The sequence below is a fragment of the Ostrea edulis genome, chromosome 1 (assembly GCF_947568905.1).
Source record: "Ostrea edulis chromosome 1, xbOstEdul1.1, whole genome shotgun sequence".
NCBI classification, from domain to species: Eukaryota; Metazoa; Mollusca; class Bivalvia; order Ostreida; family Ostreidae; genus Ostrea; species Ostrea edulis.
This window is the reverse complement of record NC_079164.1, coordinates 106,745,135-106,764,660: the sequence shown is the minus strand read 5'-3', so window position 1 is coordinate 106,764,660 and position 19,526 is coordinate 106,745,135. Positions and strand designations below refer to the sequence as shown.

Sequence of the window (19,526 nt, the reverse complement as noted above, 5' to 3'; positions counted from 1 at the left end):
ACGTAGATCCAAGCTTGTGTTGCAAATTGGAAATTACACGCGCAAACTAATTTACAAAACCAAACCCGGAAATCGGGTGAAAGGTATGACCTGTCGGGTCATAAAACTAATCGGGTTACGGGTAAAAAAAAAAACGGGTGTAAACCGATAAAATCAGGTTAGTCGGCAACTATGCAAAAACGAACCCTCTGCTATTCAGTCATGCACGTGTAGATTTATTGGGAAGCTGTTGGGTATACAGTATTTGTATCATCTCTTGAGAAAATTATTTCTACAAAATGCTTACTGAATGTGAATAAAGAAAATGCTTGGATTGATTTTGTGAACTTACATTTTAAGAACTTTGTCTTTCCCCCCACTTGCAACCCTCTGTCCATCTGGACTCCAGTCCACAGCATACACCTAATACAAAGAACAACAAATTGTAACCATCACACAAAGGTTAAAGTTTTATCACTCTGTCATAAGTAAATATTATTTTACAACAAAAATTTTTTTATTTACATTCCATCATATTATCTAAATTAATTAATTCAGTACAAATATTCTTTGTCTTTTTTTTTTCAAAACAAATTTTTTTAAATTTTAGCTTAGCAAAGAAAGACAACTCTGTTGTTACCTCATCTGCATGGCCTGGGAGGTCAAGTAGAAGCTTTTTCTGTTTGATGTCCCACACCTTGAGAGTGGAGTCAGAACTTCCGCTACACACAAGTCGACTATCAGCTGACCAGGCCACTTGGTACACACGGTTCACATGACCCCTGAATGTTGCTAAAAACCTATAAAAACAAATACACACACAAAAGCAATTTATTGCCTGGAAACGGATTTTTTATATTTCATTATATCACTTTATTGAACATTGACTTGTCTTCTGAGGTATGAGACTGACAGTTTTGCAGAAAGTTAGTAAATCTATCCACAGGTACCTTCCTTGGTGAATGTAATCAAATTATAATAATTATCTTTTAAAATGTAGGTTTCGCACTGCTTGCTCTTCTGCTTAATGCATGAGATTTGTGCATAACATTTATTCATTTCCTCATGAATGTAGATAAATGCAGTGTACTTCCATTTCAACAGCTAGAATTCCGATAGAAAACCTAACACGCTACATGAAGTATGCTGGCATTAAACTTCGCAGTTCATGACCCAAGAATTTTCAACGAAGCCTGATACAGTAGAACATGCTTATAGTAAAAACCGATTTTGATTCATTATAAACATAATTCATTATATCCAAAAAGTTCATAACTACGCGGTATGAAAGTCACTTTGTTGTGTATTACTTTTTTTATGTGCTGTTTCACTGTATTTCAAATTGACCCTTGTACACGAAATATTAAGTCCATAGATTGATTCTTTCCACAGAAAATCATGGTGCAATTTGTTCACTAATAAATGATATAACAGGAACATGTACATGTATTACACTATCATTTTAACCTATAGTTCCATTTTGTAACTTTTGAATTCCATTTCTTAACCTAGTTCCATTTTGTAACTTTTGAATTCCATTTCTTAACCTGAATTAGAACCATTTCCTTTCCTTTATTTTAAGTATCACTGCATTTCCACATTGAACTCCATCAATTAAGAATACGTACTTTCCGTTTCTTCCATCCCAAAGTTTACAAGATTTATCAAACGAGGCACTGGCTATTAGTCTGGTATCCGGAGAGAACCGGACATCATTGATAAGTTGCTGGTGTCCTGTCATTCTGGTGATTGGTTTCTTGTCCTCGTTGGGTTGCCATAGATACAGAGTGAAATCATCTGAGCCCGATACAAGTCTCTCAGGACCATTCCCCTGGTCCAAAAAAAAAATAAAAATCCAACATTATCAAACAAATTTATTCAACATCCTATTATGACCCAACCCTACCCCTGGGGCCCATAATTTGAACAAACTTAAATCTGCATTACCTGCTTTCATATTAATACAACTAATCATACCCTTCCTGTTCTTGAGAAGAAGATTTTTCCTTACATAATCCCTTGTTCAACTTTTATCCCCTGTTGTGGCCCTACCCAATTCCAGGACCATGACTTGGAAGAAATTTGAATTTGCACTACCCGAGGCCCTGCTATTTTTGAGAAGATTTTTATAAAGATTTTTTTCCTGACATATTCCATGTAAAACTTTGTCCCCTATGGTGACACCACCCTACCCAGGGGCAAAAATTTGAACTTATTTGAATCTGCACTTCTTAATCATGCTTTGCACCTAAATATAACTTATCATGGCTTTGTTGTTCTTTAGAAGATCTCCCCAATATATTCCCTTGTAAACCTTTGATCCCCTATTGTAGCCCCACATTACCCATGATTGGAAAAAATCTAAATTTGCACCAACTGATGATGCTTTCAAATAAGTATCATCTTTTTGAATCTGGTTCTTGAGAAGATTTTTGAGTTACCCACCCTATCTAAACAAATTGCTAGTTATCTCCCCTTTCAAGGAGGCATGAATCATACAATGAACAAACTTTACTTAAGGATGCTTTGTGCCAAGTTTGGATCACATTGGTCCAGTGGTTTGGAGATGATGAAAAATTTACAGACATATGGATGGACAGTCAGATGGGCAGATAGACAACAGTCAACAGGTGATCAGACAAGAGGCCCAAGGGCCACATCACTCACATGAACAGCAGTTCTTAGCAATAAACAAGCTTAATGGGTAAAACTATCATTATACAAGCAGCTTGGTTCAGAAAAAACTTTTCAAAGGTAACAACTAAAAATTCATTTATTATCTAACTTCATTATTAAACTTGACTACAAATTCATTAATTATCATATGCCCTGGTAGACAGGTATGGCCTTTCATATTAACAATTTCATCTAAGGATGCTTTGTGCCAAGTTTGGTTCCCTAAACATTCGCATGTATGACTTTAATCGCCTATTATGGTCCCCCCCTACTCCAGGGGTCATGATTTTAACACATAATGAAGCTTTCATGTAAATTTCAGCTTTTCTGGCCAAGTGGTTCTTGTAAAGAAGATTTTTAAATGACACCACCCTATTTTTGCATTTTTGTGATGATCTCCCCTTTGAAAGGGACATGGCCCATAATTTGAACAAACTTGAATCCCCTTCAACCAAGGATGATTTGTTCTAATTTTGAATGAAATTGGCTGAGTGGTTTTGGAGAAGAAGATTTTCCTATATATTTGCATGTAAAACTTTGATCCCCTATGGGCAAGGATATGAACAAATTTGAATCTCCTCTACATCAGGAACCTTTCAGGTAAATCTACACTCTTCTGGCCCATTGGTTCTTGAGAAAATTTTCTTTATATATTTGCATGTATAACTTTGATCCCCTATTGTGGCCCCAACATACCCCCGGGACTCATGTTTTTAACAAACTTGAATCTCCACAATGTCAGGAAGCTTTCATGTAAATTTCAGCTTTTCTGGCCAAGTGGTTCTCGAGGAGAAGATTTAGTAAACATGCATGATTAAACTAATGATTACTATGCTAATTTTGTATCTTTATAATGAATAAATCCGGCATTAAAATACAATGTATTTCTCTAATAATTTTACAAAGAAAATGTATACCTATGATCATTAAAGCATTTTGATTTTTTTTTTCCTTTCCAATTTCCAAAAACAATATTTACATAAGAGTTTGTTTACACCAAAGTTTTGAGTTTTAAAAATCCATATACAGTAAAACTCGAATATAGCGAACACGGATATAGCGAAATTACGGCTATAGCGAAGTGAAGGTGATTTCCCCGGCAAATTCTTTATATGTTCTATATAAAAATCTGTGTTTATAACGAACACGGATATAGCGAATTTACGGATATAACGAAGTAAATTCACATTCCCCTTGAATTAAAAATGAACGTAAAAATCAACTTTTATAACGAATTTTTTTTTCATGTTAAATTTGATGTGATTCTAAACAATCGCTTTCATCTTACATAAATTTTATCGTACACTCCTTTATTTGTGTAAAGCAGTAATAAATGCCAACTGCGGTAGCTGTGTGGTAACATGAACTGTCTTGGGACCAGATGATCCCGGTTCAACTCTGCTGTGCTGCACATTTTTTTCTGTTTTCATTTTCTTGGAAAATATTATTTGATAAGCTAATGATAAAATATAACATAAATTTAATGAAAAATATACAAATTTATAAAATCATAAATATTTAAACATAACAAAATGTCACAAATAAAGGAGTGTACGATAAAATAAATCCGATAAAACTTCAAATTAACAAGAGCTGTGTTCACAATCTGAGCACGGCTCAAGTCATCTGTTCTCCCTTGAACCAGCTTAAAATGTCGTCTCCGAGTAGAAAGCGGAAGGCCATATCTTTAGAGACAAAGTACGAAATTCTAAAAGAAATTGAAAAGGGTGGACGACCTAAGAAGGAAATCGCAGCCAATTTCAGCATCTTGCCTAACACATTGAGCACAATCATCAAAAATAAGGACGATATTATCAAAAATTATGAATCTCTAAATCTGTCGCCTCAACGGAAACGGCACCGGTCCGTGTCACATCAGAATGTAGATGATGCACTCCTGGAATGGTTTAAGGAAAAACGCAAAGACAATCTGCCACTTAGTGGACCAATTCTACTACAAAAAGCTGACGAACTTGCTAAAAAACTCAGCGATTCTTCGTTCAAGGGTAACACCGGTTGGTTGGATCGATTTAAAAATCGGCATGGAATCGTCTGTCGAACAATTAACAGTGAAAGCGGTTTTGTTGATCCCCAGATTACAGAGGATTGGAAAGAGAAATTAGGGCACATTATAAAATCCTACCAACCTTGCGACATCTTTAATGCTGACGAGACTGGACTTTTTTATAAACTTTTACCCGAGAAAACACTACAACTTAAAGGCGAGGACTGTCATGGCGGTAAGCGCTCCAAAGAACGCCTCACTGTCATGGTGTCATCAAATATGGATGGGTCTGAAAAACTCAAACTATTAGTGATCAGGAAATATGAAAATCCAAGGTGTTTTAAGGGTGTAAAATCCCTACCCGTGACATATAAATCTAATAAAAAAGCGTGGATGACAAGTTGTATTTTTGCACAATGGCTGAAAGACCTTGATAGGAAATTCACAAGAGAGAAAAGAAAAGTGTTGTTATTTATTGATAACTGTGCTGCCCACCCAAAAATTGAAAATCTCAAGTCCATCTCCCTGAAGTTTTTCCCACCAAATACAACAAGCAAACTTCAACTTATGGATCAAGGGATCATCCACAATTTGAAAGTGAAATATAGACATAGATTAATAAACTACATGCTAGAGGTAAGAATACAAATATTCTCTCTTCATTTTCTATAAAGATTGTTAAACAAATTAAGGCACAGGTGTGACTGACACGCGTGATTACGGATTCACGCGTTTGCCTGCGGGGTACATGTAATTACCTTTACATAATGGGTGGTCAACCGATAGGTGTCTATTGATCTATTGAAATATGCTTAGGTGTGTTTTAAAATCAATTACTGTTACAAAATTTTTCATTGGATGTTTTTAAAACAAACCTCTCATTCGAGCATATACTTAATTTCAGTACGATGAAAAGAAAATTACACCTGTTGTTCATGTGTTGATGGCAATTAGAATTCTCAAGACGGCTTGGAATGATGTCAGTCAGACTTGCATTATCAACTGCTTTAATAAGGCTGGATTCGAGGCTGAACTCGCTAACCCCGATGTCGATGAGTTTGAAGAGGACGACAATATTCCATTAGCTTTACTTACGGTAACGTTTGCGGACAATGCATTGTCATTTGATGATATTGTGAATGTCGATGAAAACGTCGTGGCTGTGCAAACACGATCAGAGGATGAAATAGTTCAGGATATTTTAGGCAATGATGCCAGTCATGAGAGTGCTGAGGAGTCCTTAGAAACGGAAGTGCATCTTCCAAATCTGTCAGAGGCAGTTATCTCCCTCGATACACTACGGCGGTATTTGGAGACGAGAGAAAACGTTCCCGACACATTTTTTTCTCAACTTTGTGATATTGAGAAATTTATTAACAAAAAAACGACACAGTCTACGATTGACAGATATTTTAAAAAGACATAGATTGTTTGTATATATTGCACATAATTTTGTTGACATTTTTCTTTTCTACATGTACTTATGTGATTAAATAATCCATCAAGAAAAATAATCTGTAAATCAGTGTGCATATTTCTTGTATCAAAATATTTTTTCTCGAAAATATGTAGGCTTAATTTCCCTTAGAGACAATACAAACGCAGGTATATCGATTCCTGTCTTCTTCTACAAGTGATATACATATAGAAGAAATCAGTTTTATAACGAATTCGTTATATTTGAATTATGAATTCGCTATAAACATATAGCGAATTACGCTTATAGCGAATTTTTATAGACCGTCCGCAGAAATTCGCTATATCAGAGTTTTACTGTAAAGTGTGGGTAGATTTAATTTCACAATTCACTATTGATACTTCTATCTGAAATTTCTTTCATAATTTCATACCTTTGCTTTTTCATATCTTTCCTTTGCAACTTTGGACAAACTCTCAGCTGCAAAATAAAATAATTTTTTCATTGAAGTAGCAATGAAAACAATGATAAATGAATTTGAGTAAATTTAAAACTACCCATGCTTAGTGCAACAAAGTGAACCTTGACCTTTAAAGGGACTAATTCACGATTTTCCCCAAAATTGTGTTTTTTTAACCTTTGATGATCAAAACTTACTGTCTAATGTGTTTAAAAGATTTCACATAAAAATTAAGGTTATACATTATCACAGAAGCTCATTTCAGAGAGTTTGTTATTTGTTTTGTAAACAAATATTGCAGTATGTTATTGTTTACGTAATTTTCAAAAGAAATGGATATCGATCGAAGATTATTATATCTTTCACATTTCAAGCATTCTGTGGGTAGAATGTGTCATCTAAAAGTTAAAAATTGTGACTATGCAAAATTAAGATGTTTTATATTTCACTGGTTTGTTTGTATACATAACAAGAGGCCCATGGGCCACATCGCTCACCAGAGTCACCTTGGCCCATATCTGAAGACTTTCCATATATATTTGCATGTAAAACCTTAGTCCCTATTGTGACTCCAACCTACCCACGGGGGCCATACTTTGAACAAACTTGAATCTGCACTATGTCATTAAGAAATTTCATGTAAGTATCAGCTTTTCTGGCTTAGTGGTTCTTAGAAGATTTTTAAAGATTTCCCCATAGATTTGTATGCAAAATTTTGATCCCCCCTTGTGGCCCCATCCTACCCACCGGGGGCCATGATTAGAAGAAACTTGAATCTGCACTATGTCAGGCAGCTTTCATGTAAATATCAGCTTTTCTGGCTCAGTGGTTCTTGAGAAGAAGATTTTTAAAGATTTTTCCTATATATGTGTATGTAAAATTTTGTTCCCCTATTGTGGCCCCATCATACCCCCGGGGGGCATGATTTTAACAAACTTGAATCTGCACTATATCTGGAAGCTTTCATGTAAATATCAGCTTTTCTGGCTCAGTGGTTCTTGAGAAGATGTTTAAATGACACCACCCTATTTTTGCATATTTGTGATTATCTCCCCTTTGAAGAGGACATGGCCCTTCATTTGAATAAACTTGAAAGCCCTTCACCCAAGGATGCTTTTGGCCAAGTTTGGTTGAAATTGGCCAAGTGGTTCTGGAGAAGAAGTCGAAAAGGTAAAAAGTTTACAGATAGACAGACGATGGACATTAGAAAAGCTGACTTGAGCTTTCAGCTCAGGTGAGCTAAAAATACTCGAGTTTTTGTTTACATAACACAGATTTAAGGCTAAAATATTGCTTTCATTCTTGCATTCGGAAGGTCAAAATTTTGGCTGTCAACATTAAATGAGTTATATTTTTAATGTTTAACATCAAAAATGCAAAATATTTTTTTCAAAAATTGTGAACCAGTCCCTTTAAAAAGCATCACAAAACAAGGTGAAATTTGCAGGACAAAATGTTTTAACCTTGACCTTTGAAAAGCACAAAACATGGGCACTGCACTTAACCAGAAGAAAGCATTCAACAAATAAATCTGTCAATGATTCCGGCAAGAGGAAGTCAAGGGTCAAATTTCATGTTATAATATCAGTATTGAAGTTCAGAATTATTCAAACAGTAATACACAAAGTCCTAAATATCAAAGCGGCTCTCCCTTATCGTCAAAAAATTCAACTGCCAATGTGCATGCAGGTTTTGAAAATGTGGTGAAAGGCCAGTGTCAAATGTTAATACTGTAGTTTTATCAAAAGACTTTGATGGAAACTTCACATTTTATGATTATCATATAGAGTATTATGGACAGACCTACAAAGGAAACAGTCATCCTACACTATAGCTCATTATTACGAAGGCTACACAAAAATCAATCCAATTCATTAATTTCTCCAATATGTGAAATAATTAACCAGAGCCTAAATATTCCAAAAATCTTACTTTGCATTTGAAAAATGAGCAAATAAACAATTTAGTTATGTGAACAGAACATACAGATAGCAGTTTCAGTATCCAATAGAATTCTCCAAATGACCTAAAAATAATCTGACACTGATTTGATTGAGGATATGCTCTGCACTGCCATCACTGCATGTGTGAGTCACACTTGACTGGTTAGTTTTTAGCTTGGAGCTGAATAGCCAGAGGCACTTGTAATGCTGATACATGACAAAGAGGAAACACTTTAGAGACTAATTATAAATTTTAATCGAAGTCTGTAAGTGGAGACTCTCTAAATTTAGATCCATATGTGAAACATTGGTAAGTCCTCCATTTTCTCTGTTGTTTGACTATAGCTGTTTCATCATTATTTGGGATTTATCAGAAAGTCCTCTACTTTCCCTTTTGTTATGATTAGCTGCTTTATCATTATTTGGGAATTATCAGAAAGTCCTGTACTTTCTGTTTTGACTAACTGTTCTATCATTATTGATTTGCATGCAGCTATAACACATCTTTAGCTGACATTTTTGCTGTAACTTCAGGTACTGGTACAATCTCTTTATAAATAATGCATGAAGACTTGTATTATATACTGCCTTGATAAAAAAAACCCACTGATCACAGATTTATGACTTGTACACAAACTCAGAATGGGAACATTCAATGGTCAGCCATCAATCTATCATTTCAGATCTAGCAGACAAAGAGATCAACACCATGGGGAAGAAGTGTTGTAGTAAGGTGTATATTCAGCTAAGAACCAATCGGGCTGTGCAGATATTTGTGTTCCTGGTAATGTTTGCACTAAACACGGCTGACTTAACAAATGACTGGCTTTTATACCATGATGTAGCTGCAGCTCAGGAAGGACTGGCCTTTGGACCCACAGAGGAAAGTGTTCGCATCTCTCTTCTTTTCTTCTCCATTGTTGGTGCTGTAGTCTTTGTTTTTGAAATAGTAAATTTTGGGAGGGACATTTTCCGAAGAAATCCTTGGCTGGATATGGACTTAGCGTCAACTTTGGTCATTTGGTTGGAGGATATTCCACAAATCACTATAAGTCTTGTGATTCTAGCATGCCGAGAAGAAGCAATCAGCATCTTCCAGCTTGGTAAAGCCTCTGTGGTCATTCTGGGGGCTCTAATACGGCTTTTCATAGGAATTGTGTGGGCCTGTCGCAGAAGATCAGAGGAGGTTGCGTGTATCATAAGAAACAAGGGGAAAAATGTCGACTGCAAAAAACAGAAGCACCCAGTCGTCAGATTTTTCATGTTCCTGGGTTTAACTCTTTTAGTCTTTGGATCATGTCTAATCTTTTTATTCACTCAAACAACTTGGAAGCACACTGGCTTTTTAAAATTCAATGAACCGCATTCACTGTTTGAAGGGGAATTTATAGATGAACATTACTTTCAGAGAGTTGGGGTGTACGGAAACATTGGATTCTTGGACAATCGCAAAAATATGCCATCTGAGGATCACTGGGTTCGGTTGTTTGAAATTCATGATTTACGCCATGAGTATAACAGCATCAACATTTTACTAGAATTCTCAAATGACAGAAAATTTCTCCAAGTCACACGAATCATTCCAAATTATAACAAAACTACAGCCTGCTTCAACATAGAAATGAATGGAAATTTTACAGTCTTGTCTGATCCATCTTGCTCAGGAGCATCATCAATGACCACAAAAACTCACAAAATCATTTTCAAGTTCCAATATGTCTCCCCAACCAGTCATCGTATCCTTGGTGACATCACATACAATGTCAAAGGAACAGTGAACAAAAGCTGTGAGCAAGGGTCAGTCAGTACCGATCCCTCGACTGGGAACAGTTACATCATGGTGGGTAATTTCACCACCGCCCTCAGGTACTACCAAGTCAAAGAGGACTACCAGTATAATAACTACATGATTACCGACAATTCCACCTCCAGTCATCTGCTGCAGTTTTACTCTCCACAGCGCCACCTAGAGGACATCACCTCTGTCTGGAGAACTGGATTTCTTGGCTGCAAATATTCAGGCAGTGTATCTCCACATCAGGATTCTGGATTGTCAACAGATTGTGATGCGTAATCAACACACTCATTGCAGGATATTTTGTGCCTTCTATCTTATGAAGAAGTAATATTGAGACGGGACCAATGGCAAAATCTATTAAACATGGTCAGAGACATACAGTATATCTCAGACACTGTATAAATAGTGTATTCAATTCTGTTTAACAGAAAGATACATTTTAATTTATGTTCCAGAGCTCATCCAAAGTTGTCACAAAATAAGTTCTTTCTGCCTGCCTAATTTTTCTTAGAGCAAGTATTTATTTTCAGAGCTTAAATGAAAGTCCGAGAAGTCTGTCTTGAGAACCCAATTTTTGTCACCACCACAGTATTTACTTGTTCTGATATCAATCAAATACCACCTGCAAATATGGATGATATCCAATACGACTGACATGACCAGCCAAGCATGCTACCCTGTGATTTGTGTCTGTATAACAATCACCTATTTACAGAGACAGGGTCCTTTTAACGTATTGCGAGTTATTTCCATCGGAATATTCAAATGGTTACCAATTGTGAAACTGAATGTAGCCTGTTTTCCTTGTTAGCTTAACACTAAAGAAACATCCACCTGGTTAGAACTTGAAACATCAGGTATCAGCATTAGAGAGAAAATTCATTATCCCTCAATGGCAGACACTGTGCCCTGCAGGCCCTGTCCACCAAATTGAAAATGCCATAAAAACCGCAATCATGCTCTGAAAAATATGCTGAAACTTTTGTAAGACTTCATGGGATAATTTACTATTAACATTGTCATAAGTCTGTAATCTATTTACGAAATGGAATTTCTAAAAGGTCATGTTTTGAAAGTCAGATTTTTAAAAATCTAATTACTCGATATGGACACCTTTTAAGTTTATTTCTTAGCTGATTATATGTACAAAAGTTATTCTTTTCCGAAGTTTTTCATGAAGTATGCAGTGTTATAGATGTCTCCAGAACATGGACAGTCCGATGATGCATCCTGCTTGTGCTTAAGCAATTTCAAAACAAAATCGAAAACCACTTTTTGATATTTCCATAACCATTTTCATGTTGCAGACTGACACATTTAACATCCCAACCATTTTGATTGTCTAATTCAAGGAAATTCTAGTGTCGTACAATTGGAGGTTTCCTCTATTTCCGTTATGGACACATTTAATCATTCTGTATAAAAATTAGTGTCCCTTCAAACCATGAAATAACATCTGCGCTGCATTATATAGGCCACACCTACTTTTCAGGTAACAGTAAGGTTACTACTCGGGTCCTTAGAACACTTGGACCTCAGTTTACAAACTTGATAAATAACCATTTGCTATATATTTTACTTAAATTCATTTTAAAAAAAATTTAAAAACATGTTTTGCCCTTTTAGATGCTATTTTTATTAAGAATGTTTTAGAGTTGTAAATGAAATATTTTTACAATTTCTTTAAAGGCATTGGCAAGTCAATTGAATTTATAACAGAATTTCATATAAAAGCTTAAACAATTTCATGATGATGGTGCATTTTTTTATATGAAGATACCCTTTTTATCAAAATTCATAATCATCCAAAATTTCTCAAGTTTCTTCTTTTAGATTTACTCTCCTTAATAAATGCCTATCAAATATTCAACTAATATTGTTATGTTATTGACATATTGAAATTAATTAATTGGTCACTAATTAGCTCAACAAAGAAACATCCATTTGACCATTGTTTGGTAAAGTAATGGCCTAAGGGGCAGTCATGGCCAACAGGAAATCAAACAACCAACATAGTCTAATCCTTTTTTCTTGTGGAGTATTGTCTTGCCAATGACCTGTCACGATTGTAATAAATGACATGATAATTCACATTTAATGCTTTGTACTGTGTACTTTTGTATTATGTATTTGACGTTGAAGACCAGTATGTGTGTGTGTTTGCGAGTGTGTTTATGTGCGAGACCTCATATAACCAATCCAAACCCTTATTACCACTCATAGCCCGTTTAAGTGCTCCCAGCCCCAATAACCACTCCCAGATCCTATAAGCACTTGTCAGAAATAAAAAGTGATCCGGGCATATAGTTTTACCCTTGTCCATCCTTCAGCAACACCCAGTTTTTCGGACTTTTTTTCCCCCAAGTGCCTTGAGATATTGAACTGATTTTTTGTATGCAGATGTATATTGATGAGTTAAAGATCAAGTTTGAGTTTTGTTCCAGTTCATTGATTTTTGATGGAGTTGTGCCCTATTAACGCAGAAAAATTACTGTTATGACCAGTTTTCCAGACTTTTTACTGAATAATCATATGATGTTATTGATTCAGAACTTTTATGAAGTATGAATTTATCTTATGGCTGTTAAAACATATAAACTTAAGGATTGTTGTTGAGTTCTTCATTGTACTAAATACGTGTAACAGACAATCTGAATATGTATGGTTGTTTATTTGTTTTACGTCTCATTGAGAATACCACATTCAATGCTATACTTTGATGGATTTCCTACTTTTGACTTTATTGCAGGTGGGGGCATTCGTATCATTCCAATACATCTAGTTTGTAAATGTCTTTTCAATAATTACTCCATTCCTTATATGCATCAAAGCATGAAAGACTAGCATTCCTGGAACACATCTTCTTTATCTTAATGGAGGAATACAATAAATATTATCAACACACTACTTTTTGACTGGTGTTCAATAGAACTGTTGAATACGCAACTTCCAAGTTACCCAATAGTTCTTTCCCTTTGTGGAACTCTTACGGACAGTGAGACGCAAAACATACTATCGTCCACACGCGGTGGGTACAAATGCTTATCGCTGCCTTCATATATTGCCTTAAGGCTGATTATAAGACATCATGCAACCACCCAAAGTGCCAAGACACACAATATTAGTAAGTTTATTAGTATTAATAATAAAATAGCCCAAACAAAAATCGATAATCACCATTTTTCTTTGATTAAAATATCACTCGTGCAGAGGAGGAAATAAAAAATAATTTCATATTTAATTTAATGGCCTAATTCAAACAAATATTATTCTTGATATGGTCAGTTTAATGCATACCAACGGCTGATATAAACAAAATTTACACTTTTATCCGTATTTACATAGCTATTCTCATACATGCCAACTTTCCCGATTTGAGCGGGATTCTCCCGATTTGAAGCAGTTGAAAAGGCAAATCCCGATATCCCGATCGGGATTGCAAAAATACCCCGAAATCCCGATTTTCTAAAAATATATCCCATTTTACGACAACAAACCCCCATTTCCAACCGGAATTTGAAATCGCGCGTCATTTCTGAACTGGCCAATCAGAAATCGGGACAATAGTCAGCCATTGCTGTTTACCTGTGTCGCATGGTATCGGGGTGATGTAATTTACCTGGTCTGCCTGTGTCGGGGTGCTTATTGGACAGTGCGAAGCATGTTTTGATAGTAATTAATTGGGAAGACGGATTTCAAATTGACATATCCTTTACACAAACGTGAATGGCAATGATAATAGTGTCACCACCAAACAATCGGACATTCCCGATTTTTGCCTCTCGCTGACAGCATCCAAAATATGCAATATTAAAGGTACGTAAAATATATGTTTTTCCAACTATAATAATATAGGCTCTCCGAATCTATCTGTCTATAGCGATGTATTACATAGTCTATATAGTGTAGTATTCAATAGACTTTGTGATGCGTAATTTGCACAAGTCTGTACTGAATTTTATATTGGCAAGTAGCCTTATTTTTCAAGTAAAAACGTATATTTTGATGTGTTTTTTTTCCTGGTAATTATTTCAGATGTCATGGGTGCAAAGGTTTTCGCAAACTTCATAGCAGGGCAGATCACTCCTTTTCTGGTTGCAATGCAGATTGTTCCACCAGACTCTGTAAGCCCATGAAATTGTTTACAGACAAGCAAGATCGCCTTTGTAGTCGTACCTAAATGCATGTGCTTTAATTTAAATTTTGATATATAGACCAGCCAATGTGTATATGGTGTAAAAGGATGCAACTTTAAGTATTATTTGATAATATGTATGTGACTTGTTGGAGAGGATTTTTTGCTGAATAGATGATTTTAATAAAATACTTATCTATATCTTTCAAAGTTTTTTTTATATAGTTTTGTTAAAGTTAATGGTCAAACACACTTGGTGTATGATACATGTATAATGATTAGATTGATATTTTATATGAAAAGACAAATATTTATTTTCATGGTAAAATGTCGTGAATTTTGAGCGTTGAAAAAAGGTCGTCGCGCGCAAAATCCCCCATGGGGATTTTCAAAAGTTGGCATGTATGTATTCTATGGTATATGTATACATCTTGTACCAACCCAAGCGTTCAACAGAACACTTAACGTACCTCCTTCACAGAATAGCTGATATCTCGGAAGTTGTGTATTGATACAACTAACTAGTACAATACCATTATTTGGGAATTGGAAATATTGCCAATTGTCAGCTATATACACCCCCCCCCCCCCCCCCCCCCCCCATAAAATTGAAAAGGGTTATAAACATGCATCATTTAATTGATAGTAGTGCCAAACCATTTCAAAATATTGAGCAGACAATATCTTCCTATGTCCAGAGTGGATTGACCATGTGATCTTAAAGTCTACAGGGGTAATCTACTCCTTATGCTGTACCAGTGTACCAAATTTGGTGTCAATCAAGCAAATGATTCTTAAAATAATGGAGATCATATATTGCTATGTTCTGTTTAACCCCTGGCCTTTGACCAGGTGACTTCAAAATCAATAGGGGTCATCTACTCCTTAAGATGTACCAATGTACCAAGTTTGATGTCTATCAAGTAAAGGGTTCTCAAGATATTGAGCGGACAGTATATTCTTATGTTGAGTTTGACCCTTGACCTTTAACCATGTGACCTCAAAATCAATAGGGGTCATCTTCTTCTGAAGATGTACCAGTGTACTGAGTTTGATGTCTGTCAAGCAAAGGGTTCTCAAGATATTGAGCAGACGGTGTCTTCCTATGTCCAGAGTGGATTGTGACCTTTTGACCTGAAAATTGATAGGGGGTCCTCTTCTACTCATAACCAACTGCATTTGAAATATCATTACAATCAAGTGAATAGTTCTCAAGATATTGAGCGGACAACATATGGTCTACCGACCGACATACCGACAGGTGCAAAGCAATATGCCCCTCTTCTTTGAAAGGGGGCATAATAAATCACCCATCATTGCTACAAATTTCTAGATCCATTCAAAGTGATACTGATTATCATGGGATGTATGTGTCAAAAATAGGTACCCTTTATGCATTCTGTGTAAAAACAAAAATAAAAATCAATATCATTACTATACTGGTACATAGTCTACAACTTTATTATTCTCCCTGAGTGGACACAACATGGCCCCAGATTTACTAGCAACCAATCATGCTAGATACATCAGCATATTTCACTACAACCACAAAAGAACATATGTTTATTTCTTCTACGAGTTTTCAGTGTTTTCAGTGTCACTTTGTACAAGAATGGAAACATCTAGGCTAATTTTGAAAACAGAGCCAAAAGAAGTTGGAAGGTATGTGGTGAAAATTTCATGAAATATTTTAATTACTAAAAATCTACAAACTACTGGAAAGTTTATTCACATATAATAACAATATTTATTGAAAGATTCTCAAATAAGAGGCGGCATTGTTCACCGGAGTCACCTTGTTCATACACAAGGATTCAAAAGAGTAGTTCAAAACTTTATAAACTCCAGTTGTGTGGCTCCAAACTGGCTGAAAGAGAGGGGGGGGGGGGGGGGGGTTTACATGATTAAACAAACTTGAACCTTCACTATATGAGGATTCTTGTATAATTCTAAAAAAAAAAATTCTAAATTTGTTTTATGTAAAACTGTATTCCCATCTTGTCCTGAGGGGGGTTATGATTTAAACAGACATGAATCTAGGATGCTTGTATATTAATTTCTTGGTTTTTGAGAAAGAGATTTTAAAGTAATTTTCAAATATATTTATATTAGTAAAACTATAAACCCTGACCAAGGCTCCACCCTAACTGCAGAACTCAGCTCTCTGCATTTTTGTTTGGATATACCAAAGAGTTGACAAAAAACTTTCAATTTATAGTGCAACCTTTTCTGTACATAATTCAAGTCTTTGTATTTTCAAATAACAGCTTCAAACATTTAGTATAAAAAATGCTAACATATTTTTCCTCAACACTTCTGTGAAATCACAACTTCAAACATCTATTAAAGCCCCATTCCAACTGAAATCTCCCAGCTAAGTTCACCTGAATTGTATGCTGAAGGTGAGTTGTAACAGAGGGTTTTTATAAGGAGTGAACTGTGTGCAGAAGTTGAGCTGTAATAGAAGGGTTTTATAAGGAGTGAACTGTGTGCAGAAGTTGAGCTGTAATAGAGGGTTTTTATAAGGAGTGAACTGTGTGCAGAAGTTGAGCTGTAATGGAGGGTTTTTATAAGGAGTGAACTGTGTGCAGAAGTTGAGCTGTAATAGAGGGTTTTTATAAGGAGTGAACTGTGTGCAGAAGTTGAGCTGTAATAGAAGGGTTTTATAAGGAGTGAACTGTGTGCAGAAGTTGAGCTGTAATAGAGGGTTTTTATAAGGAGTGAACTGTGTGCAGAAGTTGAGCTGTAATAGAGGGTTTTTATAAGGAGTGAACTGTGTGCAGAAGTTGAGCTGTAATAGAGGGTTTTTATAAGGAGTGAACTGTGTGCAGAAGTTGAGCTGTAATAGAGGGTTTTTATAAGGAGTGAACTGTGTGCAGAAGTTGAGCTGTAATAGAGGGTTTTTATAAGGAGTGAACTGTGTGCAGAAGTTGAGCTGTAATAGAAGGTTTTTATAAGGAGTGAACTGTGTACAGAAGTTGAGCTGTAATAGAAGGGTTTTATAAGGAGTGAACTGTGTGCAGAAGTTGAGCTGTAATAGAAGGGTTTTATAAGGAGTGAACTGTGTGCAGAAGTTGAGCTGTAATAGAGGGTTTTTACAAGGAGTGAACTGTGTGCAGAAGTTGAGCTGTAATAGAAGGGTTTTATAAGGAGTGAACTGTGTGCAGAAGTTGAGCTGTAATAGAGGGTTTTTACAAGGAGTGAACTGTGTGCAGAAGTTGAGCTGTAATAGAGGGTTTTTATAAGGAGTGAACTGTGTACAGAAGTTGAGCTGTAATAGAAGGGTTTTATAAGGAGTGAACTGTGTGCAGAAGTTGAGCTGTAATAAAGGGTTTTTATAAGGAGTGAACTGTGTGCAGAAGTTGAGCTGTAATAGAGGGTTTTTATAAGGAGTGAACTGTGTGCAGAAGTTGAGCTGTAATAGAAGGGTTTTTATAAGGAGTGAACTGTGTGCAGAAGTTGAGCTGTAATAAAGGGTTTTTATAAGGAGTGAACTGTGTGCAGAAGTTGAGCTGTAATAGAGGGTTTTTATAAGGAGTGAACTGTGTGCAGAAGTTGAGCTGTAATAGAGGGTTTTTATAAGGAGTAAACTGTGTGCAGAAGTTGAGCTGTAATAGAAGGTTTTTATAAGGAGTGAACTGTGTGCAGAAGTTGAGCTGTAACAGAAGGGTTTTATAAGGAGTGAACTGTGTGCAGAAGTTGAGCTGTAATAGAGAGTTTTTATAAGGAGTGAACTGTGTGCAGAAGTTGAGCTGTAATAGAGGGTTTTTATAAGGAGTGAACTGTGTGCAGAAGTTGAGCTGTAATAGAAGGTTTTTATAAGGAGTGAACTGTGTGCAGAAGTTGAGCTGTAATAGAGGGTTTTTATAAGGAGTGAACTGTGTGCAGAAGTTGAGCTGTAATAGAGGGTTTTTATAGTGAACTGTGTGCAGAAGTTGAGCTGTAATAGAGGGTTTTTATAAGGAGTGGATCTGAAGCTCTATGGTTTAAGAAATTTTTTAAGAGAGCTACAGTTCTGCAGCTAGCCTTGCTTTAACACTGGATGTTGTGGTTTGAACACACTTAGCTTTTGAATAATCTAATATGCAAGTTTTGGCCTTTCTAGTCAAGTTGTCCTTGTCTATCTTCACTATTTCACAAACCAATTTCCCTTGAAAGATTTGCTGTGATCGGGAAGTGATGGGTTTGAACCCCACTTGTGCCTTGGCCATATCCCACCTAAGACAAAACAAGAGGCCCACAGGCCATATCCCACCTAAGTCAAAACAAGAGGCCCACAGGCCATATCCCACCTAAGACAAAACAAGAGGCCCAAAGGCCATATCCCACCTAAGTCAAAACAAGAGGCCCACAGGCCATATCCCACCTAAGTCAAAACAAGAGGCCCACAGGCCATATCCCACCTAAGTCAAAACAAGAGGCCCACAGGCCATATCCCACCTAAGTCAAAACAAGAGGCACACAGGCCATATCCCACCTAAGTCAAAACAAGAGGCCCACAGGCCATATCCCACCTAAGTCAAAACAAGAGGCCCACAGGCCATATCCCACCTAAGTCAAAACAAGAGGCCCACAGGCCATATCCCACCTAAGTCAAAACAAGAGGCCCACAGGCCATATCCCACCTAAGTCAAAACAAGAGGCCCACAGGCCATATCCCACCTAAGACAAAACAAGAGGCACACAGGCCATATCCCACCTAAGTCAAAACAAGAGGCCCACAGGCCATATCCCACCTAAGACAAAACAAGAGGCCCACAGGCCATATCCCACCTAAGTCAAAACAAGAGGCCCATAGGCCATATCCCACCTAAGACAAAACAAGAGGCCTGCAGTCATCTGAGTACTAGTGAAAAAGTATCACTACTCCCACAGGCCTTATCTGTCACCTGAGTACTAGTGAAAAAGTATCACTACTCCCGCAGGCCTTATCGGTCACCTGAGTACTAGTGAAAAAGTATCACTACTCCCACAGGCCTTATCTGTCACCTGAGTACTAGTGAAAAAGTATCACTACTCCCGCAGGCCTTATCGGTCACCTGAGTACTAGTGAAAAAGTATCACTACTTCCATGGGCTATGAAATCTAGCAAAAAATTTCCTGTTCTGAATAT

The 19,526-nt window shown here is 36.4% G+C and overlaps 3 protein-coding genes across 4 annotated transcripts in view; 2 read left to right on the top strand and 1 right to left on the bottom strand.

Moving 5' to 3' along the window:
* The window catches only part of LOC125667554 (notchless protein homolog 1-like), a 59,091-nt gene that overhangs the window by 11,998 nt on the left and 27,567 nt on the right, over nt 1-19,526 (bottom strand). Inside the window, exons 10-13 of the mRNA XM_048901100.2 lie at nt 6,511-6,557; nt 1,608-1,810; nt 620-779; nt 332-402 (exon numbers count right to left, since the gene is read on the bottom strand). Coding sequence (XP_048757057.1) covers nt 332-402; nt 620-779; nt 1,608-1,810; nt 6,511-6,557 — 481 coding nt within the window. The remainder of the gene's footprint in view (nt 1-331; nt 403-619; nt 780-1,607; nt 1,811-6,510; nt 6,558-19,526) is intronic.
* LOC125667571 (tigger transposable element-derived protein 4-like) lies at nt 3,226-6,182 on the top strand. Its single transcript, XM_048901124.2, has one exon. It carries the CDS (start codon nt 4,307-4,309, stop codon nt 5,330-5,332), a length of 1,026 nt encoding a protein of 341 aa, XP_048757081.2. The 5' UTR covers nt 3,226-4,306; the 3' UTR covers nt 5,333-6,182.
* Nucleotides 8,586-13,183, top strand: LOC125667559 (uncharacterized). 2 transcript variants are annotated; one of them, XM_048901108.2, is made up of 2 exons: nt 8,586-8,790; nt 9,164-13,183. In XM_048901108.2, exon 2 carries the CDS (start codon nt 9,190-9,192, stop codon nt 10,552-10,554), a length of 1,365 nt encoding a protein of 454 aa, XP_048757065.1. In that variant the 5' UTR covers nt 8,586-8,790; nt 9,164-9,189; the 3' UTR covers nt 10,555-13,183. The 2 variants fall into 2 exon arrangements, with proteins under 2 accessions (XP_048757065.1, XP_048757074.1); XM_048901117.2 differs by lacking the exon at nt 8,586-8,790 and adding an exon at nt 8,852-9,014.

Bases quoted from the DNA above. Each gene is read 5' to 3' on its own strand.
- LOC125667571 (XM_048901124.2), top strand. From the start codon at position 4,307: ATGTCGTCTCCGAGTAGAAAGCGGAAGGCCATATCTTTAGAGACAAAG.
- LOC125667559 (XM_048901108.2), top strand. From the start codon at position 9,190: ATGGGGAAGAAGTGTTGTAGTAAGGTGTATATTCAGCTAAGAACCAAT.